Source organism: Taurulus bubalis (genome assembly GCF_910589615.1).
Source record: "Taurulus bubalis genome assembly, chromosome: 12".
Taxonomy (NCBI): Eukaryota; Metazoa; Chordata; class Actinopteri; order Perciformes; family Cottidae; genus Taurulus; species Taurulus bubalis.
This window is the reverse complement of record NC_136600.1, coordinates 8,834,013-8,860,665: the sequence shown is the minus strand read 5'-3', so window position 1 is coordinate 8,860,665 and position 26,653 is coordinate 8,834,013. Positions and strand designations below refer to the sequence as shown.

Genomic DNA, 26,653 nt, shown 5'->3' with positions numbered 1-26,653 from the left:
CTGCTGAGTCTCGTGCATTTGTGGGTGAGTACTTAAAGTGCAAAGTATTTACCGGAGCACAAATACTTGAAAGTTCTGCCGCATTTGTAAATGTGTAGACACAATCCGTAAAGCGTCTGTTTTAGAAGTCAATTATACCGGAGCAAACAAACAATATAACTGCACAATCAAAATACATTTTATTCAAACGACCTGAAGGCGGCACAGCATTTCTTCCTGCTCAGATACTAAGGAAAGTTCATCTAATTCCTGTTTATGGGATTGCTTCTCCAATTGTATTAGGAAAAGCTGATTTAAAGCTAAAAAAAAAACTAAAACTAACTTGCATACTCTACTATAGTTGTGTGCAACACACAGAGATCCGTTCTCTTTCTTAGGCAGCTTTGATGGTGACGTTGCATCTGCAAAGACGCTCAGAGCACCTGATGTAGCCTGAAGGCCAATATGTAGTGCTTAAGGCAGAAAAACATGCCCAATGCTATTATCTGTCAGTTATATGAAGCCCACACATACTTTGATACTGCATTACGGGGAATATTCAACATGCTTACTCCTGTAACAGGTTTCTGTCGACGAAAGTTGTTCAAGCGTGCTACATCATTCAGGGAATAGTGGAGCAGCTGAAAATAAAAAGTTAACTGTGATCAGAAATTAATATACTTTACCTGACTTGGGGTAAGTCACAGCAAACACATCGGAGTCTTCCACAGAGAAATTTTCAGCATACTGCAAGCTCTCCACGCTGTGAGCCAGAGCAGGTAAGAGAATGCCATGGTACTGAATGTACTCAGCTGAGGACATCATGGTTGTGCTTGGCTCAAGGGTTTCAAGCGGATTGGTAGCCTTCGTGTTGTTGCTCCTCTCTCGCGCTCTCTCTCTATGGAAGTCTGAGACGTTCTCAGATTACTTTTGTAGTCTCTTTTTTCATTCAGGGGTTGAACTTGAGCCAGGTTTATGCTCATGCAAGCCTTCACATGCCATTGTGGGGCCTGTTATGTGTCAGTGTTGCATGTTCTTCCCTCCCCTCGTTTTCCCTGCAGGTGCCAATTGAGTATTAGTTGCAGGACAATCCTGCTACACCTGGATTCCTGAAGGCAAGCTGCCCAATCAGCCCAGTGAGCCCCGTTTAAAAGGAGGAGGCCTGAACCCTGTACATTGGTGCAATCACGCAGGTACTCTGTGTCTAGAAACAATAGGTTATTGGTCGGTGCTCCCTCTGGATTTGTTTTGGTAGAAAGCACTTGAAGCAATTTTGTTTGTTTCTTTTCCAGAGGTAATTAGCCAAGCCTAGTTTTGTAATCTTGATTTCTATTTGTTTGGCACGACCACAACTGTCCCAACCTCTCCCACTTCATGGAGAACCTTTGTTTTTTTTGTTAGCCACAACCAGGTGCGACTTGACTGAAAAGGGGACGTAACGGGACCCTACATCACTGCAATGCCGCAGACAGTGTATCTTAATGCTCTTTGAACTGCTCTCTCACAAGTACATTGACTTTGAGGGGTTCTTTGGGACCAGCACCCTCAAGAATGTGCTCTGTGTAACTCTGGGCAATGTGGCTATCCAGGCTAGGACTAAGGGAGGCTTAAGAACCTTATCTACATCTTGACACAACACGTTGTGGTGACTCCTTGTTAGTTCCTAGACTGAGTATGATTGTGCGCCTGATGTCCTGAAAGCCCATACTATCAATCTTGCAAAGTGTGCGTTAACCTGCATCAGCTAGGGTCGATAGTCACGCTCCTCTAATTCTCACTGGAATGCACAAGGTCAGGCCAATGACACCATGCCACTGCAGCCGGCTCTCTGTCAACAGGCAAGCGGGAGATTTGCAGCAGCCACTGTTGAAGAATAAACGTATGCGACCGCATAAGATTTGCGCACAAAATAATATGCTTAAATGAATGTCAACCAGATCAATTGTACAAACATGATGCGACATGTCGAGGACATTCAATGACCAGATGTAATAAAAGGCTCATACTGCTGGTTGCCCGGGAATGTGAACCGTCTCCCGCTTCATTTGCCAGAACACCACACAAGCAGCAGCAGTATAGAGACGGTAGTGTTCCTGTGTATTACGCAACAGCAGAGCCTATTGTAGAACTTCCATGACAGCTTTGTCAAGACTCAAGGGACCCCAGCTGAGAGGAGGGAAAGGAGGCCACAGGGAAAAACAATGAGGTGTGTTAGGAAGGAGGTAGAATGCTTATTATTTGAAGCCCAACCCTTGTGAATTCAGCTGGTTTTATTCACTACAAACAATCTAGATTTTATTTTGGGAAAAGGGGTTTTCAGCATTTTCTCCTCCAAAATTGCAATAACGCACAGAACACACAGAACCTTTTCACTGGGTTGCCACTTTTAGACACTAAAGTTTTTTTTTTTTAAAACGAAATTATCTTGATCAACCTCTTTGTCTACTTGTTCTTCAACATTCCTTTTACATGTTTTCATTCATTCTCTCAGGTGTAATAGTAGAAGTCACCTGAGTCTTTTTAAGCTCAAATGACGAATATCGTAAAACAGAATTTATCTATGAAATAATGTATCCTTGCAAGAAGAGACAGTTATACAGAGTAGCAAAGAGTCTGTGGTGAGACCTTCAGAGTTAGTCACACTCAGTTGTATAGAGATGATTGTGAGGGGATGTGTATTGGGGGGGGGGCGTATATCTGAATCGTTCCGTCTGTTCTCCCTTTGATTGTTATTCAACGACAGGAAAGGGGATATGCATGCAGTTGGGCATGAACAGAATGAGAACTTCTGATCATCTATCTGTAAATGGCAGAAATACACTGAGCTGCTGCAGTGAGCCACAATATCTGTGGCTACAGAACGGTGCTAATGTGACAGTTTTCCAGGTTTAAAAAATAATATAATACTTTTGTAAATATGTTAGTAAGAGTAGACAAAAATACGTAGTTATTGTTTTTAATGTCAAAATCACAAAATGCTTACAATTCAACATGGTGGTCATAATGCTGACAGGACTTCCGTTTATTCAGACAGCGGGCCTGTTTTTTTAATTAAATGTTTAGACCTTGAATAAAAAAAAATTTGAAAAATCTTGCTATAGTTATGTTTCAACTTCTAATATTAAGTTGTATATAAATAAATTGATACATTTGTGGCAACACAAAGATCTATCAAGGGACTATCACGGTCATTAATTCACTTTACGATCTAATCTGAGCGTTTACTCGGGCTCATTACAACACATAGAAAAGAAGTTATATATCAAGTCTCACTTCATTTGTGGCCGTTCTGGTACAAAATTCACCTCTTAACAAAATCAACACAGCAATCATAACAGATGTTTCCTGGTGTTACCACTCAACCTGCAGCTTTAACTGGCGGACTGACAGCAAAATAAGCTTCAGGGCATGTCTTCCATCAACGATCTCAATAAACGGATAAAACTAACTGGACGAACTGACTATCTTACCAGTCTTAACGTCAGATCCGTCCCCATACCCACTATTAACAAGCACCTTTTGAGTAGTCTCTGCTGTTGTATGATGATACTCAGACTGAAAATGGTATCAGGGCTTCAGATTCATGAAAACCCAGGACCATTCTGGACCACAGAGACCATTGCAGGCTAAATCCAGGCTGCTGAGATGTACTTAGTTGCTGTGGACCAGAGTGACGAAGAGAAACAGTGAGCAGAGAGAGATGGCACCGGTCAGCACAGCTTTCACCAACAGCACTGTCCAACTGCCCAACAGGAAGACATGGACGAACAACCTGAAGGCCGGACAAGGAGAAACACAGTGTTAGGAACCAAACCAACCGGAAACCATCCGTCAGAGGCTTTAGAAATCACCATCTCTTCCACTTGATGATGCATCTGTAAGCCTACAGTTTTACAATTATTTCAGGTAAATAAAGCACACAAGTAAACAGGCATGTATTTATACGGTGGTGGCATTTTGTTTATACTATATGGTCTCTTTCAGCCCCCAACAACACAATTAACCCCTTTTACGACATGGATTCATTAAATGCTCCCCTCTTATTCAAGCAAAATAGGGGAAAAAAATTTGCAAGCAATTTGTAGTTTATTTGCACCTATATTTCACTTTCACTATTTGCTCATGTTATTGCTGTTAACTGGTGCCATCCTGTGGTTCACAAAATAAAGTGCAGCCACCACACAGGCGGTCCATTCAAACCAAAACGGAAATGTCCTTTAAACAAATACCTCTTTTACTAATCTAATTTTGGACAAAAGTGGATAAGCATATCCACTTTTGTCCAAAATTAGTTTAATAAAATAAGAGACTCTTTTGTTTGTACTGTACGTGTCAGACTTACTCCATTAAGAAGGCCTTGTAGACACAGAGAGCCAGCAGCACAGTGACAGGAAGCCTGAAGCTCTTAGGGAGGTCATATCGCGTGAACATCCACACCACTGCAGCCATGGCGATGTAATGGACCTATAAACACAGAAAAATAACTTCCGGTTTTAATTCTTTCTTTCCTTCTTTTTTTACAAACTCAGATCCCTCTGTCCTGTCGTACAAACATTTACATCACACACGATCGACAGAGAGAAAGAAATCCATGTTTCTGGACACGCACACAAACTAATTATGCCATTGTAATTGTTTCTATAGACATTCAACATTGTGAGTGTGAAAAAGCAAACCACAAATGTTTTTTTTAACCTCTTAGCGTTGCTGTAAAATCTGCCGAAAAACGCCTATCCAGGTATACCCAAAGTAAATTGGAAGCTGTACTTGAACTATTTGGAGTAAATGCATGGTCTTGGTCTCTTTTGAAAGGTAACAATCTGAAGCTTTTTTCCCCTCAATAGTCAGAATCACTTTAAGTGCTGCTGACACTGAGTTATATAAGTTTGAACACACTAGAGTATAAGGTTTTTATTTCCGCCTGAACATTTCTTTGCAAATAGATGCCTGTAGATGACTATAAATGAGACTTATGGACTGGAAAACACAATGGGACAATAGCCTGAAGCCTTATCTAGTCTAAGTAAAAAGCAGATAACAATATCTCAGAAAATGAATATTTTACACGTTTTTCTAATGAAATGTCTAGGCGTTTTTCCATTTTGAGACTGAAAATATTCATGCTATGTATACTATATATCTATTAAAAAGGCTTATAGTCTTGCAAACTTATAGAGGTACTATTCATATTTACTACCAGCATTGCTGACACAGAGAAAATTAAGTATAAATGCATTTTCGTGCTAATTCAATGCCAAACTGAGGCTCTGTCAGGAGAAGTCTGTCCTCATCAAGCTGAAGGCTGTTGGGATCATCTCCACCCCCTCATGTTTAGACCCGTTTTTTTAGGCAATTTCATTGGCTGTCATTCGAGCCGTATGACGTGACAGGCTTGATGGCAGAACGTTAACTTAATGGGACAGCACCTCTAAAATTACAGGATGAAGACGAGATGAGAGGAAAAGAAGAGGCCGACATAAAAGACAACATGGAGAGCGAAGGTCAAGGACGGACAATTTTAAAATACAAAAGGCAGGCGGAGTGGAATAGTGAGAAAGCAGAAGCTACTCACCAAACTAATGTTAGAGTCAAAGCTCATCTGGATGTACTTCCAGTCAAACTCAATCCCTCTAGCTCCCACCCACAGAGGAAGACACCTGGAGGGCCATAACGGGACACAAACAGTGAGATTCATCGTTTATAATATGTACATTAATGTTGCTGACGTGAAGCTGATGTTTCTTCTGCAGGAGCAGCATTACTAGTCTAACCTGGACATCACGAGTTCGGCCGTTGCCCAGCCCATGGCAGCAACCATGATCTTGTACTCTCCTTTACCAGCATTACGGGACATCACAAGGTGGAGACCCAACAGGTCTGCCAGGTCCACTGTGGACTTCATAAATTCCTGGAAAACAAACCAACACATTACAACCTCCCACACAAACTGTCATTCTACCGGCTTGCCCTGCATATTTAATTATAATACTTCTCGAAATCTGAGAAAAGTGTGAAATGTTGTTCCTTTCTGGCGTTATTGTTACGACAAACACTCACCCCGACAAAGTCACAACACTCACCCCGACAAAGTCATATACTCCAGCTCCTCCTTCCCATGTGGGGAAAAATGTAGCGAGGAACAGCATCTGAAACAAAACAAAAAACAGTTTACACCCTGCAAAATACAAAATGACAGCATAGTTTGTGATTTTTCAATGCGATCTCTACTGCTCAATGTTATGATGAAATATCATTTCCCCGCCAGAAAGCTTGCTCACCTTACAGAGTTGGACAAAAAGGTAGGTCGCTCCAGCCTGGACACATCTCCAGAAGGCATTGTACTCTGAACTAAACACAAAGTAAAATGGCGGAATTTAAAATAAGGAGGCACAGAGACCAAACTGTCTGGCAAGAATTTGGCAATTTGGGACACAATGCTTCTAAGACTTCAGTGCATTAATGGTGAGAGAAACAAGTTAATTTGTTCAGTAAATCACAGCCAAATTCAAGAGAATCGCTACAGTGTTAAGAAAGATTATGTGGGACTCCTCCCAAACTTCTGACATTACTAAGAAGATTATTAACAGACATCTTAGCATGTGTTGCTACAACATAGGAATATAAAGAAACTATGGAATTTTTTTTTTTTTTTGCAACAAAGTGCTTTACTTTCTATCTTGTACTAAAACTATGCTTTCACTGGCCATTACTAGATGGATATCATACAGTATACACATCATGCAGTCAGTCACCACACATGTTGCAGATCCATGGTTCATTCAAACAGACACTTACAGGCCACTGCATTTGTACGTTATAAAGTAAGGGAAATAGGCCAGGGCGAAGCAGTTCCCGAAGTGAAACAGAGTCATGATGTCTGGTCACAAAACTCAGCTCCCTGGTGAGAAAGAGGGATGAAGGAGATATGACTTAAAAGACTGTTGATGCAACAGGACACATGATTTTTTATTTTTTTTATAGAGACTCATTTTTTTCAAATGTCATAAGTAGTAAAATACACAACTTCTTTGAGGACAAGGTGAGAAGAAAAAAAGCCGCCAAACCAAATACATTTAGTTTACACTCACTGTCACCTCAGACTGACAAAGCAGCAGATCATTGCACTTGAGAAGCTAAACCCAGATAATGTGATGATAGAAAGTTGCTGTCTTAATGACAAACTGTATATACATTTCTACATTGCTGCTGGTTGATTGGCTAATCGATTATTTGATTCATTGCTTCAACACTTGTGTGACCATCATTTGTAGACACATTCAATTATTTTTTTACTTCTTGATTTGACATGTTTATGTCTACTCAACAACAACTGTAGTTCCTATTTTCTAGGGAGTCATGATCAGTCCTGTATCGTGTCACGCTGGAGCCACATCGATACAAACAGGCTAAAAGGCGGATTTAGTGTTTGCAAAGCAACAGCAAGGCTGTCATGGTCATGTAAAACATTTTAGCAGGTGTCTTTATGATTTAATTAACAGAGCTATTAAGCTTAACAACGTTAAAGGCATTGAGGAAATTAATAATCTGGACATAAGCTGGTCGTTAGCTAAACCAACGTTACCATCCTGTCGTCGGTAAACGCTAGACACGTTTCTGTATCTTGAGGACACGTTTATCTCTGTCGTGTTTCACCACGAAGTTATAATCTTCATTAAGCTACCATTTAAACCACACGGCAGCGAACGTAAAACAGAGCCTTTCAGTGACAGCACTTACTACGTTTGAAGAGCTAGAGGAGGCAGGCTGTCGTGCTGCGGGCTCATCGAATGACAAACGGAAGTACGGTTGGCTCAACCTCCAAATGTGTCCGACTACACCCGTAGTAATGTACCATCCGTTCCGCAGAGGCTTACGTGCTCAAAGACACACACACACACACACACACACACACACACACACACGCACACGCACACACTACGTGTGGATAGGATTAGGTTAAATTGTAGGATTAGGTTAAATTGGAGTAAATTATTAGCATTAAATATCTTGGTTAATATTTCTGCTAGATCCACAATAAAAAATAAAGCGGATGAAATGTTTATTGAGATGGATTAACTTCAAATTTGTGGGCCAACATTTAGCCTACAAAAACACTGGTCACAACATTTGTAAAATGCTCATGACCACTGATAGCGTGTGATCAATTATTGGATGGCTGGTGTAGCTCCCGGAAGAATTCAGTTCAACAACTTCTCTCGTTCTCTAAATTTATTTACTAAGGGATCACAAGTAAAGAAATAGGCGCTGCAGTTGCAAAAGCAGTGAGTGGTACAGCCAACACGCAGGTTGGGCAAAGAACAACTGCCCCACAAACAGAAGTGGGGCCTTTCATACACAGGTTATCGTCACAGGTTGGTCTCGCCTCGTCCTAACATCTGATTCACTCTATCCTGTCAAGAGGAGGAGAACCCCGTGTTCTCACCTTTTCTCACAAGGCTGGAACGTGCAACGACCAGTCTTCTTCCCTAATGTCAATATACTGATAAACAGGTGTGAGTGTTGTAGTGAAAAGCGTGGAACCTTGTGGAACGTTTCTCGCAGAAACTTCTCACAGACCGTATCTGTTAAACTGATCTTGCACAACCTGAACTTTAATAGACTGAAGAATAATGAAATGAAGAATACCTACAGAATATAAGTATTTATATTATCACCACTTAAACAGGACTTTAAGCTGCGTGAAAAATAACTTTAATCAACCTAAGAAAAGGGCACGTTCTCTTAGCGGGTGAAAAAAAACAACAACAACATCAAACTGGTGCTAACCTACACTTTATTTGAAAAAAAAACTAAATAATATTTGAGCAATGAGCCCTTTAATGTCATAGCAGGGTAAACAGATGTATCATGGTCCCATTCTATTTCATGTGTCATTCATTCAGGTCAGCCATGAAGAAGTTATACTGTTAACACATCAAACGTTTTGTAAAAACAGATATATTACCTAGTTTGTGTTGCAGCAATGATACTTAACTTTACTTACTATCACAAAATATCTATTTTTGATGAAGGTCAAGGGACATCCTCACACCCTCTACTTCTTTCTCACTCTGTGGCTAAATAAATATCAAATCTTCTATTTTCAGAAAGCACTACAATAACACCAAAAGATGTCCCTCAACAGAATATAGACCACCCTGTTATTGAGAGAGGTCAGAAATCTACTGACAAAACACACCTTGATAGTGGAGCATTGAAAGGCTCAAACCCCTAAAATTGCCCAGTGATCGTCTTTGTTGTTTGCTTCTACACCATGAGAAAGAACTTTATTTTGTAGCAGATGAAGTTTCTTCGCTCCGAGCAGTCCCTGGTGATCCAGTTGTTCGTGTCGTATTTGGACAGGGTCCCACAGTGTTTCCCCGGGGACGGACAGTCTGGCAGCATCCCCTGGTCTTTCAGCTTCTGTCCATCCACCCACCACCACTCACCTCCCAAGAAGCGCAGGCCCGTCCACACCTGCGGAACACACAGCGAGCTGTGAGTGTCATCCCTCTGCTAAAAGTGTTTTCTCTGTGACTGTTGTTGTCTGAAGAGGATTAGAGCGTGTAACCAATAAGTATATATAACACGACATATAATAATCTTCCTTCTTACAGAACTGTGGTGTTATTTAATAATGATGAAAATAATGATGACATTTGAAGTGACTGTGTAACCGTAACGAGTAAAAATTTCAATCTATTCAACAATTGCCCTAAAAATGGGAGCATGCCACCATTTAGTGTTTAATGCGAAAAATAGATGCATTTAAAAGCGTCGTTGTCATTTTTGAATAGTAATTTAATTTGCATTTAAATGAAGAAAAAAAACTGATATAATTCCTTATTCTGTCTTTAAATTAATTATTAATGACTGAAAACCTCCAAAGCTTTTACAGTTGACTTCTTATTATATTTAATAATGTTCGTCATGATTTCCAGAATGGTCCACAAGATAAACCTTTTTTTTATTTTTATGAATGACAATTTTTTCTCTGACTTTCTTATAATTAGACTGTACACATGAGAAGGAACCCAATCACTCGTTGCCACAGGTCGCATGTTGCAAGCCGTAAGAAAAAGAAGAAAAACAATGAGTAACTTGATTAATTTCCAAATCAAGACCGTGCTCAGAGGAAATGCCTTTGTGCTCATGTTTCAGCCCCTTCACCCGCTCAAACCTCGTCGGTCTCCGCTCCGGACAGTCGGCCTCTGACGTAGCTGTAGTCCGACGAGCGCTCCAGGCTCAGAAGCTCGTATCGGTATCTGCAGGGATTCTCTGCATCCTCACACGGGCTCTCCATGCTCCTGCAGTGACCCAGGGCGCCTTCCCAGGTCTTTCTCTCGGTCACCACCACCATGTTGTCGTCATAGCAGGCAAACCGATGTTCCTCGGAGCACACTTTGCTGTGCCACTTCTCGGTGCTAGAGTCAAAGGAGCCACAGTCCGCGTTGATCGGCTCCCCGGGGCCCCAGTTTCTATAGTCAGAAGTCTGACCCGAGGCCCACTTCCAGCTGTCGCCGGCACTTCGGTACAGTCCAATCCAGCCGATTTGTGTTAACTCATCTGTGTTCGTTGCGGTGATTGTGGCTAGGCTATAACGCAAATAACCATACCCAACACAGGACCGAGAAGCCCATGACCACTTATAGGAATATTTGTAATGTGTCATATGTACATTGTTTTGGCAGTAGAAATGATATTTAGACACACACTTCGCACTGTGCCACTTTAAATCTGGTCCCACTACTGCGCAGTGACCGCTCTGCTCTCCATCGGCCCAGTCGCTTCTCTGTGAGAGGTCGCTCCCTGAGATGCCCTCTCCACTTCTGGAAGAAAACAAACGAATGATATAGGTCGTTATGCAACTGCAGTTGGCCTCGTTTACATTTGTATTATTATAATTTTTTAAGCTATTGAATTGCGACACTCACGTCAGATTGATCCACCTCCACGCGGACTCTTTCTCGGGGTCTCTGCGCAGACCGATCCAGACTTGGTCGACCCCCGCGCTCTTCAAAGCCTGAGTCACCTCGGATTTGTTCACCATGTCCCAGGTGACCAAGTCGAGGTGGTTCTTCTGGCAGTACAGTCTCGCCTCGGTCCAGGTCTTACTCTCGGGTGGAGAGCGCGCTATCATGTGAATGGTGAACGCGTCCACGCAGCGGGCGGCGACTAGCAGGAGGAAGAGCGGGAGCATGTTCCCCGTCTTCATGTCAAGTCAAAGCAAGGTGTCTGTTTGCAGAACCGATCGAAGCCAAGGTCATGTCTGGTGCTGGCGGGGAGCTGCCACTCTGCTCTTATAGCAGCTACCTGGTCACTCCCACACAGACACACCTCAGGACCTCTCCAGTCCACTGTTTACTGTCCAGATTATTTTAAATTGTATTATTATACTTTAAATTAAGAGGAAGATTATCCTGTCTGTGCTTTCGGGGTTCGGGGTATACACAAGGATAACATTGGTGAGTGGCTGAGCTAATTTTATAGAAGAGGAAGAAGAAGAAAAAGCAATGATAATTTCATTTGTAAAAATATCACATATTTGTGTTAGGAGAAAAATAAAAAATTACAAATTGGTGCGATGGTAATGGTCAGTGTGGTTTATAATGGGCTGACTACAAGACGTGCCTCAATCACACTCTGACTTGAATCAATCGAATCACCTTAAAGTGGCAAGAGTACTAGAATAAATGTACGTTTGACCACACATTCTGAAAAAAAGAGACAAAGCCTAAACATAAACAGGACCCATATGGGCTCACCGCAGACACAGATCCATAATTCAGCCATCGCATAATTCCATAAAGCCATATAAAGGGCCACAGTGAAGGGGTACTTGAGTCAAAGTGCAGGGCTCAGGGGGTTGTATTGGTTGGGAGTGTTTGCGTCCCCCTCGGTTTGTTCTAAATATCAGTGTGGTCAGAATGCAGCAATGTGAATGACAACTAGAAATTCGGTTTTTGTGGTTATGGATAATGAGAGAACATGTGTATGTCCGATTAAATCTTTTCTATCAGTCATTTTTCTTCCTCCATGCCTCTCCTCCTCAGGCCGCTAATCATCCTCTCTTTGTACCCGACTGCCTTTAATTCATTTTTATTCTCAAACTTTTCATTCAGCAAAATAAATAAGAGACAACCAGAAGTCCACGGATCTAGCACGTGTGCTATATTTCATCTTTAAAAAGTCAAGTAAACACTCAAAAGGTGGATGTAAAAACAAAACAAAAAAATAAACCAATGAACCAGAGTTGACTTTGCTTAAATTTGCTTTCTGTCACAATTGAAAACAAATGACTCGGAAAAAAGGAGAAATAAAAAAACAAAACAAAGTGGAACCAAATGAAGGTGCCGTGTAAGGCTCTGTGCCTCGGACTCTAAGAGCGATTCAAATGTTTTACATTCAAAACCGTGTCCATGCATGGATGGGGAAATCAGGCAGCAGGCAAATTACAGGATTTTAATCTTCTTATTCAAGCCAGACCATGTTGACCACATCCTTTACTGACCTCTGTCCACCCGCCTCTTACCTTTGTTATTATATTGTTCATATGTACTGCATACTCCCCTGCATTCCCTGTTCTGGAGCAAGATTGTCTTTGTTATCCTGGTGTGTGCGTTGTCTTCCAGCATTATTTTCCCTTGTCAGTTTATATGGTTTTGGACTCTGCATTACTAGTTCAGTGGTTCTCAAACTTTTTTTCTCTTTGAATTTAACTCTCTGCTAAAGTCCATTGGATAATAATGTAATATACTTCCACAATACCTCTGGTTGTGTTTGTTCATATATATATGTTCAAAAATATATATGAATATATGTATGTATATATATATATGTTATATACATATATATAATGTGTGTATATATGTATGTTATATATACACACATACATACACACACATATATACATACATATAAATGTATACATACATATAAGTATATACATATATATAATACATATACATATATAACATACACATATATAATATATATATATACATAATATATATATATATATATATATATATATATATATATATATATATATATATATATATATATATATATATATATATATATATATACTATGCTAGTATGGTACTATTGAGTTTAAAACAAGCAACGCGGGAGATTAACGAATACAGGAAGATTTTATTACTTAAATTGTAAAAAATCGGGTACTTCCTACACTTCCCCCAATGCAACTCTATAGTATCTTTGGAGACGCTCCATGTAACAGGAGCCCAGTGTATAACACCGGCTGTTAAAATGTGTGGTCCCTGCGCACAATACAAGATAACTCAAGTGATTCTTCCAGGAGGAAATCTTGACCCTTTGTAATAGAAATCCCAGACACACTGTAGTGGCCAGAGGTGGTGCAGCAAAGGTGATGTGGTGAGCACATACAAAGTCACGCCATTTAGAGGAAACACATTTAATTAAATATAAAGAAAAGAGGTAATATAAACAAGATGCAGGGAGGTGCCTGTAGATTTCTATGAAAATGGAAACAATGTATATTTACATAGCTGAGGAGGACGCTTATAAGGATGCATATAAAACATATTTAATTGTAGAAAAGTCAACAGAAGTCTTCAATCTCTTGTTTCAGCTCCTAATCAAATGAAAAGAGCAGGAAAGTAAAGGACACTAGATTAGAAACAGTAAAGTAGGTTCGGCAAAAGTAATCATCTACTGTATGTTAATAGTGTACAATATTAATTTAATTACTACTGGATAACGATGGCAATATTCCATGTTCAGGCTACAAGTAATCATTACATCTCACTCGGATACCATTGCAATTATCAAACATAAGGCTGCAATACCAAGAGCCTCCTTTACTGCAGACATGTTTTACACATCATCTTTAAGGTAATTAGTTTGTTATCCAAGTGCCTAACTTGTTATGGTCTTAAAAATAATAATACTAGACTGTTCTAAACATCCCTTTTGGTAATACGATGGCTCTCATACAAGTATGTCTGTAGTACATATTTATCCCCACTGCCCACCATGCAGGGCGGTGGGGCCCATGAACTACAGTCACTGTGGCAGCCATTTTGGCCAGTGAGGTCCACTGAAAAGGACACACTGAATTTGACACGGCTCCAAAAGTAGAGACTACTATTTAGTCTATCTCATAATGAATCAAGGGCCTGTTTAAATGTAGAGGACCAAATTCGAAGACATGTCATTAATTGGGCGACTGTGGCTCAGTGGTTAGCATGCCTGTCTTTCAATCAGAGGATCGGTGGTTCGAGCGGCTACACATGTTGATGTGCCCTTGAGCGAGACACTTAACCCCAAAAAAAGCAGACACCACTATCATTATTTTTTAAATTTTACTGTTAGTTTGGTTCTACCTGTGGGCAGCAGGCACCATCTTGGACTTGGCAGACAGAAAGTCTTTGCTGGTGATAGCGATGGACTTGACGTCAAGCACAAGTTTCTGAGATGAGAAGTAGATTTGTGGGTAGCGGCGTCGTAATGCACACAGGGCAGCCTCTGAACAAACTGCCTTAATGTCTGCTCCGCAGTAACCTGGAAAAACAAAAGACAGACAGATTGGAGACAATCAGTATACAATCTGTAGTTGTGAGTGTTTCCTATTTAAATGAGCTGAATGGAGATAGTTCAGGTTCTAAGACACAGGTTTTGTCCTGGGCTCATACCAGTATCACTTCCAGTAGATGTTGCACTAAAAGAATAAAAATGGCTTTCTCTGACCAAGCTATACAGTATTGACAATTTAAACTTAATCTGTACTGGGGGTATTTAGCAAGATGTGTATTTTTTTCAAGCTGATGGACCACTATTTTTGCGACATTATAACGGACACATACCAACACATGTATCTGCCAATTCTTCCAGAAAAGTGTGGGAGGGTGGTGGAGTCCACTCTCTGGTGTGGATCTTCAGAATGTCATTTCTCGCCTGCCATACAATACAACATCACAGAGAGTTCAGATCATGTATTTCCAAGCTGAAAGGCTTTGACTGTTTTAGCACAAATATTATTTCATACGGCAATGTTCTGTCTCTCGTTTAATTTCTGCCAAACATTAAAGGAAATCTATAGTTTCTCACCTCTCTGTCTGGGAGGCCGAAGAGGAACTCTCTGTCGAAGCGCCCTGGTCTTCTCAGTGCTGGGTCGATGGAGTCCAGTCTGTTTGTCGCTCCTATGACAACAACCTCTCCTCTACCATCTAATCCATCCATAAGAGCCAACAGGGTCGACACAATGGAACTACATGGAAGGGAAAAGATTTAAGATTAAGCAGGGTTCATACACATTCTGACCAATGGATTTCCATGACTTTTCCATGACTTTAAACCAAATTTCCATGACCAAACATTTTGTGAAATCTCGGTGTATACATGAAAAGGTGAGAAAATGTAGTATTTAAACTAACAATGAGAATTCCAAAGCATACAGTGTACCTTAAATGACACAAATGAATGAGAGACAATAGTTTGATTAAAATAATAAACATTTATATAGATGCCTGTATGTATGCCTGCTTATATTTTGAGCATCTTTCTTTATAAAGCATATTCATTATTTCAAACTCAGCGTAAATGAACGTCATGAACATATGAATATAACACATTTCCATGACTTTTCCCAAACGTTTGGGATTTAATTTTTTTCAAGGACTTTTCCAGGCCTGGAAATAACCATTTTAAAATTCCATGACTTTTCCAGGTTTTCCATGACCGAAAGAATCCTGATTACGCTTTCTAACCTGTCAACACTATCTACCGGTGTCAAATACAGCTGTGCATCGAGTCAAATAAATGTTGTGACAACTGCTTCTTTTTCAACAGTATCATAGTATTTATGAAAAAGAAACACATTCTCGCTGCAAACTGCAGTAGCTACTTTATATTCCTGTTACATACAAGATCTCCATACTCCTATAATACAAGTCCAATCATTCAAAACTATTTTTATTTTTTAAAGAAGCTTTATTTTCTCAAGGCCTTAAAACTTGACAACAGGAAGACGGGAAAAATAATTGACATTCTCCATCAATCCCTAAAAGTGTATTGTATGTTGATGAGGAGTTTGGTTTATCTGGTCGAAAAGCAGTCGCAGCTGTCTCTCGGATTCTCCTACCCACTTACTGAGGCAGTCAGCTCCTTTCCTCATAAAGAAAGACACCTTTCTTTCACCCTGACTGCACTCATTGGCCAGCGCTCTGGCTACGAGGGTTTTTCCTGTTCCTAGAGGACCGTAAAATAGACAGCCCCTGAAGACAAGAGAAAATATGACAAGAAATTGGGATTTGAATAGGGTTTACCAGCCATTACAATCAAACCATAATCTTAAATGGTAGAAAAGAGACTAGAAAACCTGAGAAGAAACCAGAATTGTAGCTTTGAACTACGATTACAACTCAGGAAGTTGGATATACAACTTATTTGACATAATAGGTCTGCTCTTTTTGGGTGTTTTATATTTTTGTAACATAGTGAATGAAATAATAAGTTACATGAATGTAAAATATAAACTTAATCCCATGTTACCTTGTGAACACACACACACACACACACACACACACACACACACACACACACACACACACACACACACACACACACACACACACACACACACACACACATTATTTACCTGGGAGGCTGTATCTTGAACCTCTCAAAGACTTCTGGGTAAAGGAGAGGAAACACCACCATCTCCTTCAGCGCTGAAATGTGTTTGCTCAAACCTCCGATGCTTTCAAACCGCACCTGGATGACAAAAAGTTATGTTTAGATCGTTTGCTCAAAATACAACTACTGACTGTAAAAGCATTCATTTATCAATATTTTATTAGCAGGAATACAAAGCTTTGTTTTTTATCTTCAGTAATTACCATTCAAAAAAAGTGGTGTTGGCTTATTATAGTCAACTTTAAATCTAATTAAATGTGATAATACATTTAAAACTTTTGAAATATGGTATGTCTCCTTACTTTATTATTTTTGAAGAGTCCCCCTGAAGTGCTAAATGTATGTTTACATCAATGCAACTCTCTGTTTGCGCAGCCCCACCTGTAGATGCAGCAGACCGTCTTGTCAATGTGCATGGGGTCCACATCAGCAAGGCTGATCCCGTCTTTCAAAAGGTTCATAGGCAGACATCTGCAGGAAAGACATGAAAAACGTAAATACACACACTTTTCTTCGCTAATATATTGTGAATTTTTACAATGTACTGTATTTACCACAACAAGTCATCGGTCCTACTCTATCCAAATACATTATTATAGGAAATAGTTCAAGAACAGGACAGTGGTTAATGGAAGCATGTAAATTGTTATCATTAAGGGACCAAAGAGTAATCAAGCTGGATGTATTTCTCAAAAGAGTTGTCTATTATTCCAGAGAGAAATTAATTAAAAATGACACATCTTTTTGGGGTTGAGAACTGTAAATGTGTTGACATTTGTTCAATAGTTGCTTTATAAACCTTCTGTCTCCCGCCTTTGCTTTCCACCCATGTGCTGAAGAACACTTTCTGTTGTCTACCTGTACCATATGACAGCTGCTGCTCTCACCTGTTGACTGACAAGCTCCTGTTCTTACTTCTACGTCTCTGGACTTTATCATCGTCTGAAGATGAAGAAGTGGCAAAGGAAGCAACATTATCTCTTGGCCTATCTGAGTATTAAGCTACTAAAAGATTTTTTTTGTTGTGTTGTCCTCAGCAAAAACAAAAACATACAGTTAATGCTAGTAATTGCTCGTGAGTACAGACACAACACACAATCAAACACACAAAACAAGCATACACAACACTATTACAACTCATTAGTAACATTTTTGCAGTGTTTCATATATACATACACAGTAATAATGCATGAATTTAGAATTAACAAAAAGGCAGTATTTAATTATGCATCATGTGCAAAAACAAAGGGGTGACTCATCCAAATCCATTAAGTTAAATCATCTCCTTGCATGAACAATACAGTACAATACTGGCAAATAGAAAGTCAGCTTTCAAACAATGGCTCTTTCTTTGTTCACAACAGTACTAGTAAGGACAGACAAACACCAACATGGACAAGTAGAGAGGGTCTTACCTCTCAGAACTACTAAACCTGCGTCTGGTCGGAGACGAGTGGTCCTTAAAGTACATGCTGCTCTTCCTGGGCCCTCTGGGTTCTAAGATACAATGACAAACATCAAACTGGATCAAATGTATTAAAAGGACCCATGGCGACACAGGTGTCACACGTCCTTTAAGTGTTCTGGAAAGTTTCATATACAGCTTCATCATTGATTTTAACTCATAAAGTCCCTAAGTGACACCTACTGAACATCTTGGTGGGTCATGTGACAGGTCATGCAATACTTTATAAACTTATTTTTGTGCAATACTATTACTTTATTTTGTGCCTTATTTGTATTTATCTTTTACCTTTTTATTGTAATTTCTGTGTGTTAGGAGGACCCAGCAAAATAAGCTTTTCATTGAGTGACTGTCTGTTATCTGTGCATATGACATCACAAATATCTTGAATCTTGAATGTGATTTTGTGTTCCCATAACAACCTTTCCAAGATGGCTGATCCAGGTTGTGACAGATCTGAAGAAAATGCTAAATTTAAAAAGCTTGTTTTGCATTGTTAAGGGTAATATTTACCCATTTTAAGAATGATAATGCTTAATTAACGGATCGAACCTGCTGTGAGTACATTTCTTGAAGGAACTGATATAAAACAAATCAGATAAAAATACGTTAACCTAAAAATTTCACAAAGAACCAGTGTGACATATATGCACAATACGAAAAATAATTAGGATCTGCTCAGTTAATTTGTCTGATTCAATTATATTTAGCTAACATATTTTATATTGTTCAATCCAAAGCATATTAAAACAAATAAAAACCAAAACATCATGTTATAATTATGTCATTATTAATATCATTCTTTTACCATTAGCGCCCAATGTCACATATATGTAACATTTAAAAAATGTGACACTATTTTGAAAACAATGTCAGAAATGTGTTCTATGTGGTGTATTTAGTCTGTATTATGTCCCCCATAATTTTCCTTGAAGGAGAAATGGGTCTGGCTTCTTATGGAATGCGAACAGGGTCTTAAGTACAGTATTTAAACGGATACATTCATTCAAAACAATTCACAAATGAATCAACAAAGAAAGGCTAATTATTGAATGTCATTCTTTTTTTGTTTTTTTTTCAAATAGGAAAATGCTAAGATCTCCAATTAAGTAATTGCAACCAACTTGAACGCTATCAGTTGTAATATTGGTTGAAACTAAGAACACTAAATAAAAAAGCCACTTTGCATTTACGACAAACTGTTATTTTCATGCGTTTCAGGCAGCGTGTCTGCCATTTAAACAATATGATCGAGTTGAGGAAATGTGTTACCATGCAGTGGGGCCTGGCAGCGAACCACAGTCTTTCGCTGTCAGAGGTCAACATGCCCCTGACTTTCTTCTTCCTCCTCGCCATCATCATCATCATCATCATCATCATCTTCTTCTTCTTCTTCTTCTTCTTCTTCTTCTTCTTCTTCTTCTTCTTCTTCTTCTTCTTCTTCTTCTTCTTCTTCTTCTTCTTCTTCTTCTTCTTCTTCTTCTTCTTCCTCCTCCTCCTCCTCCTCCTCCTCTTCCTCCTCCTCCTCCTCCTCCTCACCATCTTCCTCCTCTTCTTCTTCCTCCTCCTCCTCATCCACTTCTACACCTTCTTCCTTCTTTTTGTTATGATCATCCTCATTCACTCCTGTGAAATAAGAAAAAAAGTAGAATTATTATTTCAAACAATTCTGCTTTTGATTAGGTTACAAAGGGGATAAGTCTGAAATATGCCCTGTAGTTAGTGTAGTAACTTGAAGCATGCAAGGTGTATACAATTCAGATTCTATTTTATTAAACCTAATCCAGCTCACCTTGGTTACTCTCCACATCTGTCCTCAGAGACTTGGCCATCCTGCTGCTGGTGTACACACTGAGCTGCTGAGAAGAAACAGGTCAAATGCTGATTAATTCACAGTTTAGAAGCTTGTTAAGCATCATCAAACAGCAAAATCACCTGCCGTCTACATACACACGAGGATTACACAACGCAACACTGAGCTTGAAATTACGTTTATTGTGTTTTTCTTTTTACCTCTCCTTCATTGCCTCTATCTCTGGTCCTCTGTCGGTGTCTCTTCTTCTTCATGTCGTCCATCTTCTGGAGAACAGCTTCAGCAGTGCTGAGAGATGATCAGAGGAAAGACCTGTTAGAGTTTATCAAAGTTTATCTCTCAACTAAACGCTTTAGTTTAAAAAACAACAACAACAGCCCATTTTGTATGTCAACATGTTTGTTAGAAGTCACTGTGATAGGCTCAGCTTAGCATGAATTTACAGTGGTTCTCAAACTGTGGGCGCGACCCTCTAGTGGGGCGCAGAGGTATTACAGGTGGGGCAGATTCTTATAAAAAAAATATCCTTTTTTTCCTTTATTAATCCCACAGTGGGGAAATTATTCTCTGCATTTTACCAGTGATGGCGAGATGAAGCTTCCTGAAGCATTGAAGCTTTCCATCCAATTGGTTCGCTCATGGGCCGAAGCTTCATTGAGCTTCATTTGCTCTACTGCGCCACCAAGTGGACAATATATGTAAAACAGGCAGAGTGATCATAACGACACCATGGCTTTGGTGTGTGAAGCTTTACATTTAATAAATTATGTTTGTGACGCCAATACATCAATTATTAACTTATTAATATTATGTCTATCTTTATGATATAATGGCGGGGTCAAAATCAAAACTCGAAACAAATTGGGAGAAGGTTGTGATGTGGGGCGCTACAGTAATTCGGGCAATTTGGGATTTTTGGGGCATTTTTCTCATTTTTCGCCTTTATTTGCCTTTATTCTAATGCAAATTTTTATGCAATCGACTTCAATTCTGTTTAAGGATGATGTCAAGACCCTTATGAGTATAGGGTGTGCTTGGTTTGCATTTTCGCTCAACGGCCTCGACGTGGCGTGGACCCAAAGACACACCCATTTTGTGTTGTTTGCTATCTGAGAGGAAGCTATTGTAACTCTATGCAAGCTGCCCAAACCTCCTCATGCATGATGCCGGTCCAGGCCGGAGCACATGTATATGAAGAAATGTTCGGATTGTTTTAGCGCCACCTGCTGGCCAAAGGAAATCAGCCAAACAGCATCAGATTTACATGTAATTTACATGACCTGGTCTACACTTCACATAGAGAAACATGATGCATGTTTATGATCACATTTTTTAGCGCCACCTACTACACTTCACATGTTTCCTCATTGAAAAGCTTGTGTAACTCCACTGGACTTCCTCCAATCTGCCCCAAACATGTTCACATAGAGAAACATGATGCACAGTGTATGTTCAAGTTGTCATAGCGCCACCTACTGGCCAATGTAGGGATGAAACGTTGTTTTGGGGGTGAATATAATTTAGATTCAGTGCTGGAATTATTTTGAATAAAATATTTCATTTTTCAGTTGCAGATTTTATATTTTCAAATTTCGATCTTAAAATTTGAAATATATAATCTGCAACTGAAAAATGAAAAAATATATTTTATTCAAAATAGTCCAGAACTTAATCTATATTAAATTGAACCCCAATAAACGTTTCGGGTAATACGCTTATTTTTCTTTCTTTCTTTCTTTTGAATTTTTCCCTGGATTTGGCTCCATACACAGATTCTTTCCTCGTTCTGTCTGTGTGGAGTTTGTATATTCTCTCTGTGTCTGCGTGGGTTTTCCCCTGGTACTAAGGTTTCCTCCCACAAAAAGAAAAAAAAAATCCGCTAATTGGAAACTCTAAATTATCAACTTTAATCAATCATGAAAAGGTTCCTGGTGATCAGGTGTCATACACAAAATAAAATAAAATGAATGTCAAATCAAATAAATGTTTCTGCCTCTGGTTCAATATATCCAGTATTAATACAATTGCATGCCATGATGGTGACTTTAAAGAAGAAGTACTGGTATCTGTTTAGTTGTGATTTTAACTAAACTGAAGCTGATCAATAAAATGATCAATGTTACGTTATAAAAGAAGTTCCATATGATGTTTTAGGTTAACAACAGGACCTGGTTCTGTAATAAACAATTATTTTCTATTTGTATGCATAATTAAAAAGATAAAAGTAAATTAAATGTAAATGCATTGTGTAGAGCAGCTCATTCCAACATAAATAACCTGAAAGTCAGAAGCATTCAGAGAAATACTTTCCTCAAAGTCATCTCTACGGCTCACTAATTAAAAAGCTGCAAACATGAAGCCATGGTGAGAGATATTAGTGAGAATTTAGAGATCAAAGGTCAAACTCTGGTTGGAACTTGCAGCGTTGGATTCTCAGGTATTTTGTGACAGAAGTCTCGTTACTAAATGTAACGAGCAGGAAATGAACAGCAGCGTTGACTTCAGATCATATTATCATTCCATGAAGTTCAGAAATATAGTTTCATTAATTTAATTTATTAATTTTTTTAGAAAGATTATTCATCATATTTGATTCTCATTTATATAAAATAATAATTTAGTAAATCGTGACCAGTCGTTGTTCTCGACTATCAAACGGCCAAACAAGACAGAAGTAGTCGGCACAGCCTTTTAAAAGACGTCTAATACTGTCAATGTAAATGGGTCAAATGATTGTAAAGCTGTTATGAGGCTGTTATTAAAAAAAAAACTGACACCATTAATAGTCAGCAAGAAAGCTGCTTCTTTACATGCTGCAAAAATGAGTCCACTCACCAAAATACAATTATCAACAGCGTTTCTCGCGATGATGTCATTTTTATGTTTGTGGAGAAAATGTAACAACTGTGTTGGTCCCTATGCTGCTGGGGACATCTTAGGATACACTGAGCTCCTCTCTCCTCTTCTCTCTCCTTTTATGAATTATGTCCCATCAATGCACATCATAACTCTGCTTCTTCCCCGGAGTCTTTGAGCTTTCTCGCCTCACAGGTTTCCATGGGTCGTGGCTATATCTGGACTCTGGTCCTGCCCGACACCTTTGAATGTGGCGTTCAAAGGTTTCGGTTACCTTGGCGTTTTTTGTTATGTGCTTGATGTGGTGTCAAGGCACATCACAAAAAGCGCCTTCGTTCATCTTGAAAACATCGCCCGTCTACGCCCCTCTATCTTTCCTCTTCGGCCTTCATCACCTCTCGACTGGAACACTGCAGCAGCATCCTGTACGGCACATCCACCAAAATCATCAACGAACTACAATACATCCAGACCTTTATTAATCCCACAGTGGGGAAATTATTCTCTGCATTTTACCAGTGATGGCGAGATGAAGCTTCCTGAAGCATTGAAGCTTTCCATCCAATTGGTTCGCTCATGGGCCGAAGCTTCATTGAGCTTCATTTGCTCTACTGCGCCACCAAGTGGACAATACATGTAAAACAGGCAGAGTGATCATAACGACACCATGGCTTTGGTGTGTGAAGCTTTACATTTAATAAATTATGTTTGTGACGCCAATACATCAATTATTAACTTATTAATATTATGTCTATCTTTATGATATAATGGCGGGGTCAAAATCAAAACTCGAAACAAATTGGGAGAAGGTTGTGATGTGGGGCGCTACAGTAATTCGGGCAATTTGGGATTTTTGGGGCATTTTTCTCATTTTTCGCCTTTATTTGCCTTTATTCTAATGCAAATTTTTATGCAATCGACTTCAATTCTGTTTAAGGATGATGTCAAGACCCTTATGAGTATGAGTATGAGTATGAGTCTCGACTGGAACACTGCAGCAGCATCCTGTACGGCACATCCACCAAAATCATCAACGAACTACAATACATCCAGACCTCAGCTGCCCATCTGCTCTCCCACTGCAGCACCAGAGATCACATTACCTCAGTCCTCCAAAACCTCCGCTGGCTCATACAGCACAGAATCCAGTTCAAGAACCCCCCCTCCCCTCCCCTTCCCCAGGGCCTTCTCCATCGCTGACCTCTCACTCTGGAACTCTCCCCATCACCTCAGACATTGTCCGTCACTCGCCACTTTTAAAACAGCACTTAAAAAACTAATTTATTTAAATCTGCTCTTAACCTGTGATGCTACTTAACTATGTTTTAGTTTCTTACTGTTATGTCATCTCTCTTGTTACATGTTTGTTGCTTCTGTTTGTTTTTACCATGTAAAGTGCCTTGTAGAATAAATTGAGAATATAATGTCCAAACACACACACACACACACACACACACACACACACACACACACATATATTTATGAAGTTATAGTGTTAATCTAAGTTAAAGATCAATTCAGCGACGCTTGGTAACAATTACAATCAACTCTAACTTTGAATATTAAGAAATAGGTTTGTGATTTTAAATCATAAGTATAACATTTTTCACTCTCATCCATATTTCCAGACTTACATTTGACGAGATATATATCAATGCCTCAAATGGTACAGTTAAAATAACTAAAATAAAAATAAATGATTGTGTTGCAGAAATTCTTTTGTACTTTAAGCTGCATATTACTTACTCCAGTATCTTAATTGGGTCCCGGACAGTAATTCTAAAACTTTTTAAATTTTAATTTATATGTAAAAATAAAGAGTCCCTTTAGTTTTCCTTATACATAAATACAGATATATACATACATGTGTGTATATATATATATATATATATATATATATATATATATATATATATATATATATATATATATAAAGCAATAGTACTATTGTCATCTTTCTTGTTTTGTTGTTGCTTGTATTGTTTGTCTTTACCATGTAAAGTGCCTTCAGTAGTTTAAAGCGCAATACAAATAAAATGTATTAATATTATTAATAATATTGGCGTGTATACAGTATATCGTCTCACAGCAGTAGCAGCCACACCATCAAAATGTATTGCGGAATTTTCTAGTTTATAATTCTGTTAAACACCAAATATTAATAAATAATCAACAACCAAAGTTAACGTTATTATTCATCAAGAGTTCATCCCATCGCTCATGTTTTTTCTTTTAGGGCTTTTGATATTTTGTCTCCCTGTATCATCACTGCAGTCATTATGGAATTAGGGGAAATAAATTAAGTTAGGTAAAAGAACATTGTTTCATCTTTGGCCAAGTGGTTTTTATATTCAATTACATAATATCATTGATTTATCCATAAAATGCTTCTACGATAGCATTCGAACAGGCTCATATGTTTGTCTTTGCTCAAACAAAGTGTCTAAACGAATGTCAAAAGACACAGTTTGACAGACAATTTGGGCTGACATAAGATTGCACCTTATCCAATTCAGGGCGGCGCAAGGCACACTTATTATTCTTATCATGACAAGAATGTAACTTTTTCCTCAATTATGTATTTCTGTTCGCCCCATAATATAAATCCATATAGATCAGTGGATGTGTGAAATGTTGTTCCATAGCAGTATGTTCAGTAAAACAGTCGGTGGCATTGCAGCAACGTTTTAAAATGTTCCAAGCGTTTCATGTCAGGTCATTTTAAGAGTTACTTAGCTGAGGCAGGAACGAAGTAGAAGGGGAAACTTTTCTTCCGAATTAGGGTACAACCTTCATGCTTAGTCCTACTGCAGTAACCTAAGAGAGGCAACAGGTGGCTCTGAAGATCCCTCCAGCGGCTGATTCATCCCTCCTCACCAACTACAGGACATGGTGGATAGGGTTCACTCCTGTCTGGAAAGAGACTGCAGCTCATGTTTTCATCGAGTTGTCTCCTTCGTAATATAGTGGGCTCGGGATTAACGGCTTGTTAAGAATACAGAGGTGCTGAACTGAGAAGAGGTCATTTGGACTTTAAGCAATTAATACTTCTTGCTCTTAAAGTCAACATTTGCCTCTACAGCCTCTTTCATAGCATTATTATTTATGAACTTTTCTTTTGACAGGTGACGGTATGTTAAACACGGACAAAACGGAAGTTATTTTACTAGGCCCAGAACACCTCCAAAATCAATCATCTAATGACATTTTCTCTAGATGACATTGCCTTGGCATCCAGCACCACCGTCCTTAAACTCCCACGTAGAACTAATTTCAAGGACTGCCTTTTTTCATCTACGAAACATTTAAAAAAATGTCACATCTGGTCTCAAAGCAATGCATAACAATTTGTTCACACATTTGTTACTTCTAGATGAAATTATTGCAATTATCAGGCTGCTCTAATAAGTATCTTAAAGCTCTCTAGTTGATCCCGAATGTACAAAAGAAATTTAAAAGCGACAGTACACAGGAAATGGACAGGAAGAACAAGCGTTATATGAACCATGCATTTGTACCGCATGTACCTTCAGAAGCTAGTGCTAACCAGAATGCCCCCGTTTCATTATTTCAATGCATTTATGGTCCAGAAATAGCTGACAGCACTGTTCCTCACAATGACCTGGACACTAAACATCATGTGGAAGAAATTATTCACTACAAAGTTTCTTTCATCCACCGATAATTCATGGATTCCAAAAAAACGTTTGAAACAAATGATTTAGAGATTAAATTCATAAATATTTAAAGTTAGTGCTCCATGTTAATTATTTAATGGATGTATTCAGTTATATTTTGTATTTGTCGGACAACCCTTTTCTACATTTCAGTTTCAAGGCACAAAGAAAAAGAAACTTGAC

General features: G+C 39.0%; 1 protein-coding gene across 1 annotated transcript; it reads right to left on the bottom strand.

Moving 5' to 3' along the window:
- Window positions 1-2,921: 2,921 nt before the first annotated feature.
- On the bottom strand, window positions 2,922-7,749 carry tmem147 (transmembrane protein 147). Its single transcript, XM_079227018.1, has 8 exons — window positions 7,717-7,749; window positions 6,775-6,877; window positions 6,258-6,327; window positions 6,060-6,125; window positions 5,751-5,887; window positions 5,552-5,636; window positions 4,322-4,443; window positions 2,922-3,751 (listed from the first exon to the last, which is right to left on the bottom strand). The coding sequence occupies exons 2-8, from the start codon at window positions 6,849-6,851 to the stop codon at window positions 3,631-3,633; spliced, it is 678 nt and encodes a 225-aa protein (XP_079083144.1). The 5' UTR covers window positions 6,852-6,877; window positions 7,717-7,749; the 3' UTR covers window positions 2,922-3,630.
- Between the last annotated feature and the right edge of the window lie 18,904 nt (window positions 7,750-26,653).

Excerpts from the sequence above, each read along its gene's own strand:
- tmem147 (XM_079227018.1), bottom strand. The coding sequence starts at position 6,851 with ATGACTCTGTTTCACTTCGGGAACTGCTTCGCCCTGGCCTATTTCCCT. Across the intron at positions 5,888-6,059 it reads GAGTATATGACTTTGTCGGG|GAATTTATGAAGTCCACAGT; the intron begins GTGAGTGTTGTG and ends TTTGTTTTCCAG. Across the intron at positions 5,637-5,750 it reads GCCGAACTCGTGATGTCCAG|GTGTCTTCCTCTGTGGGTGG; the intron begins GTTAGACTAGTA and ends ATGGCCCTCCAG.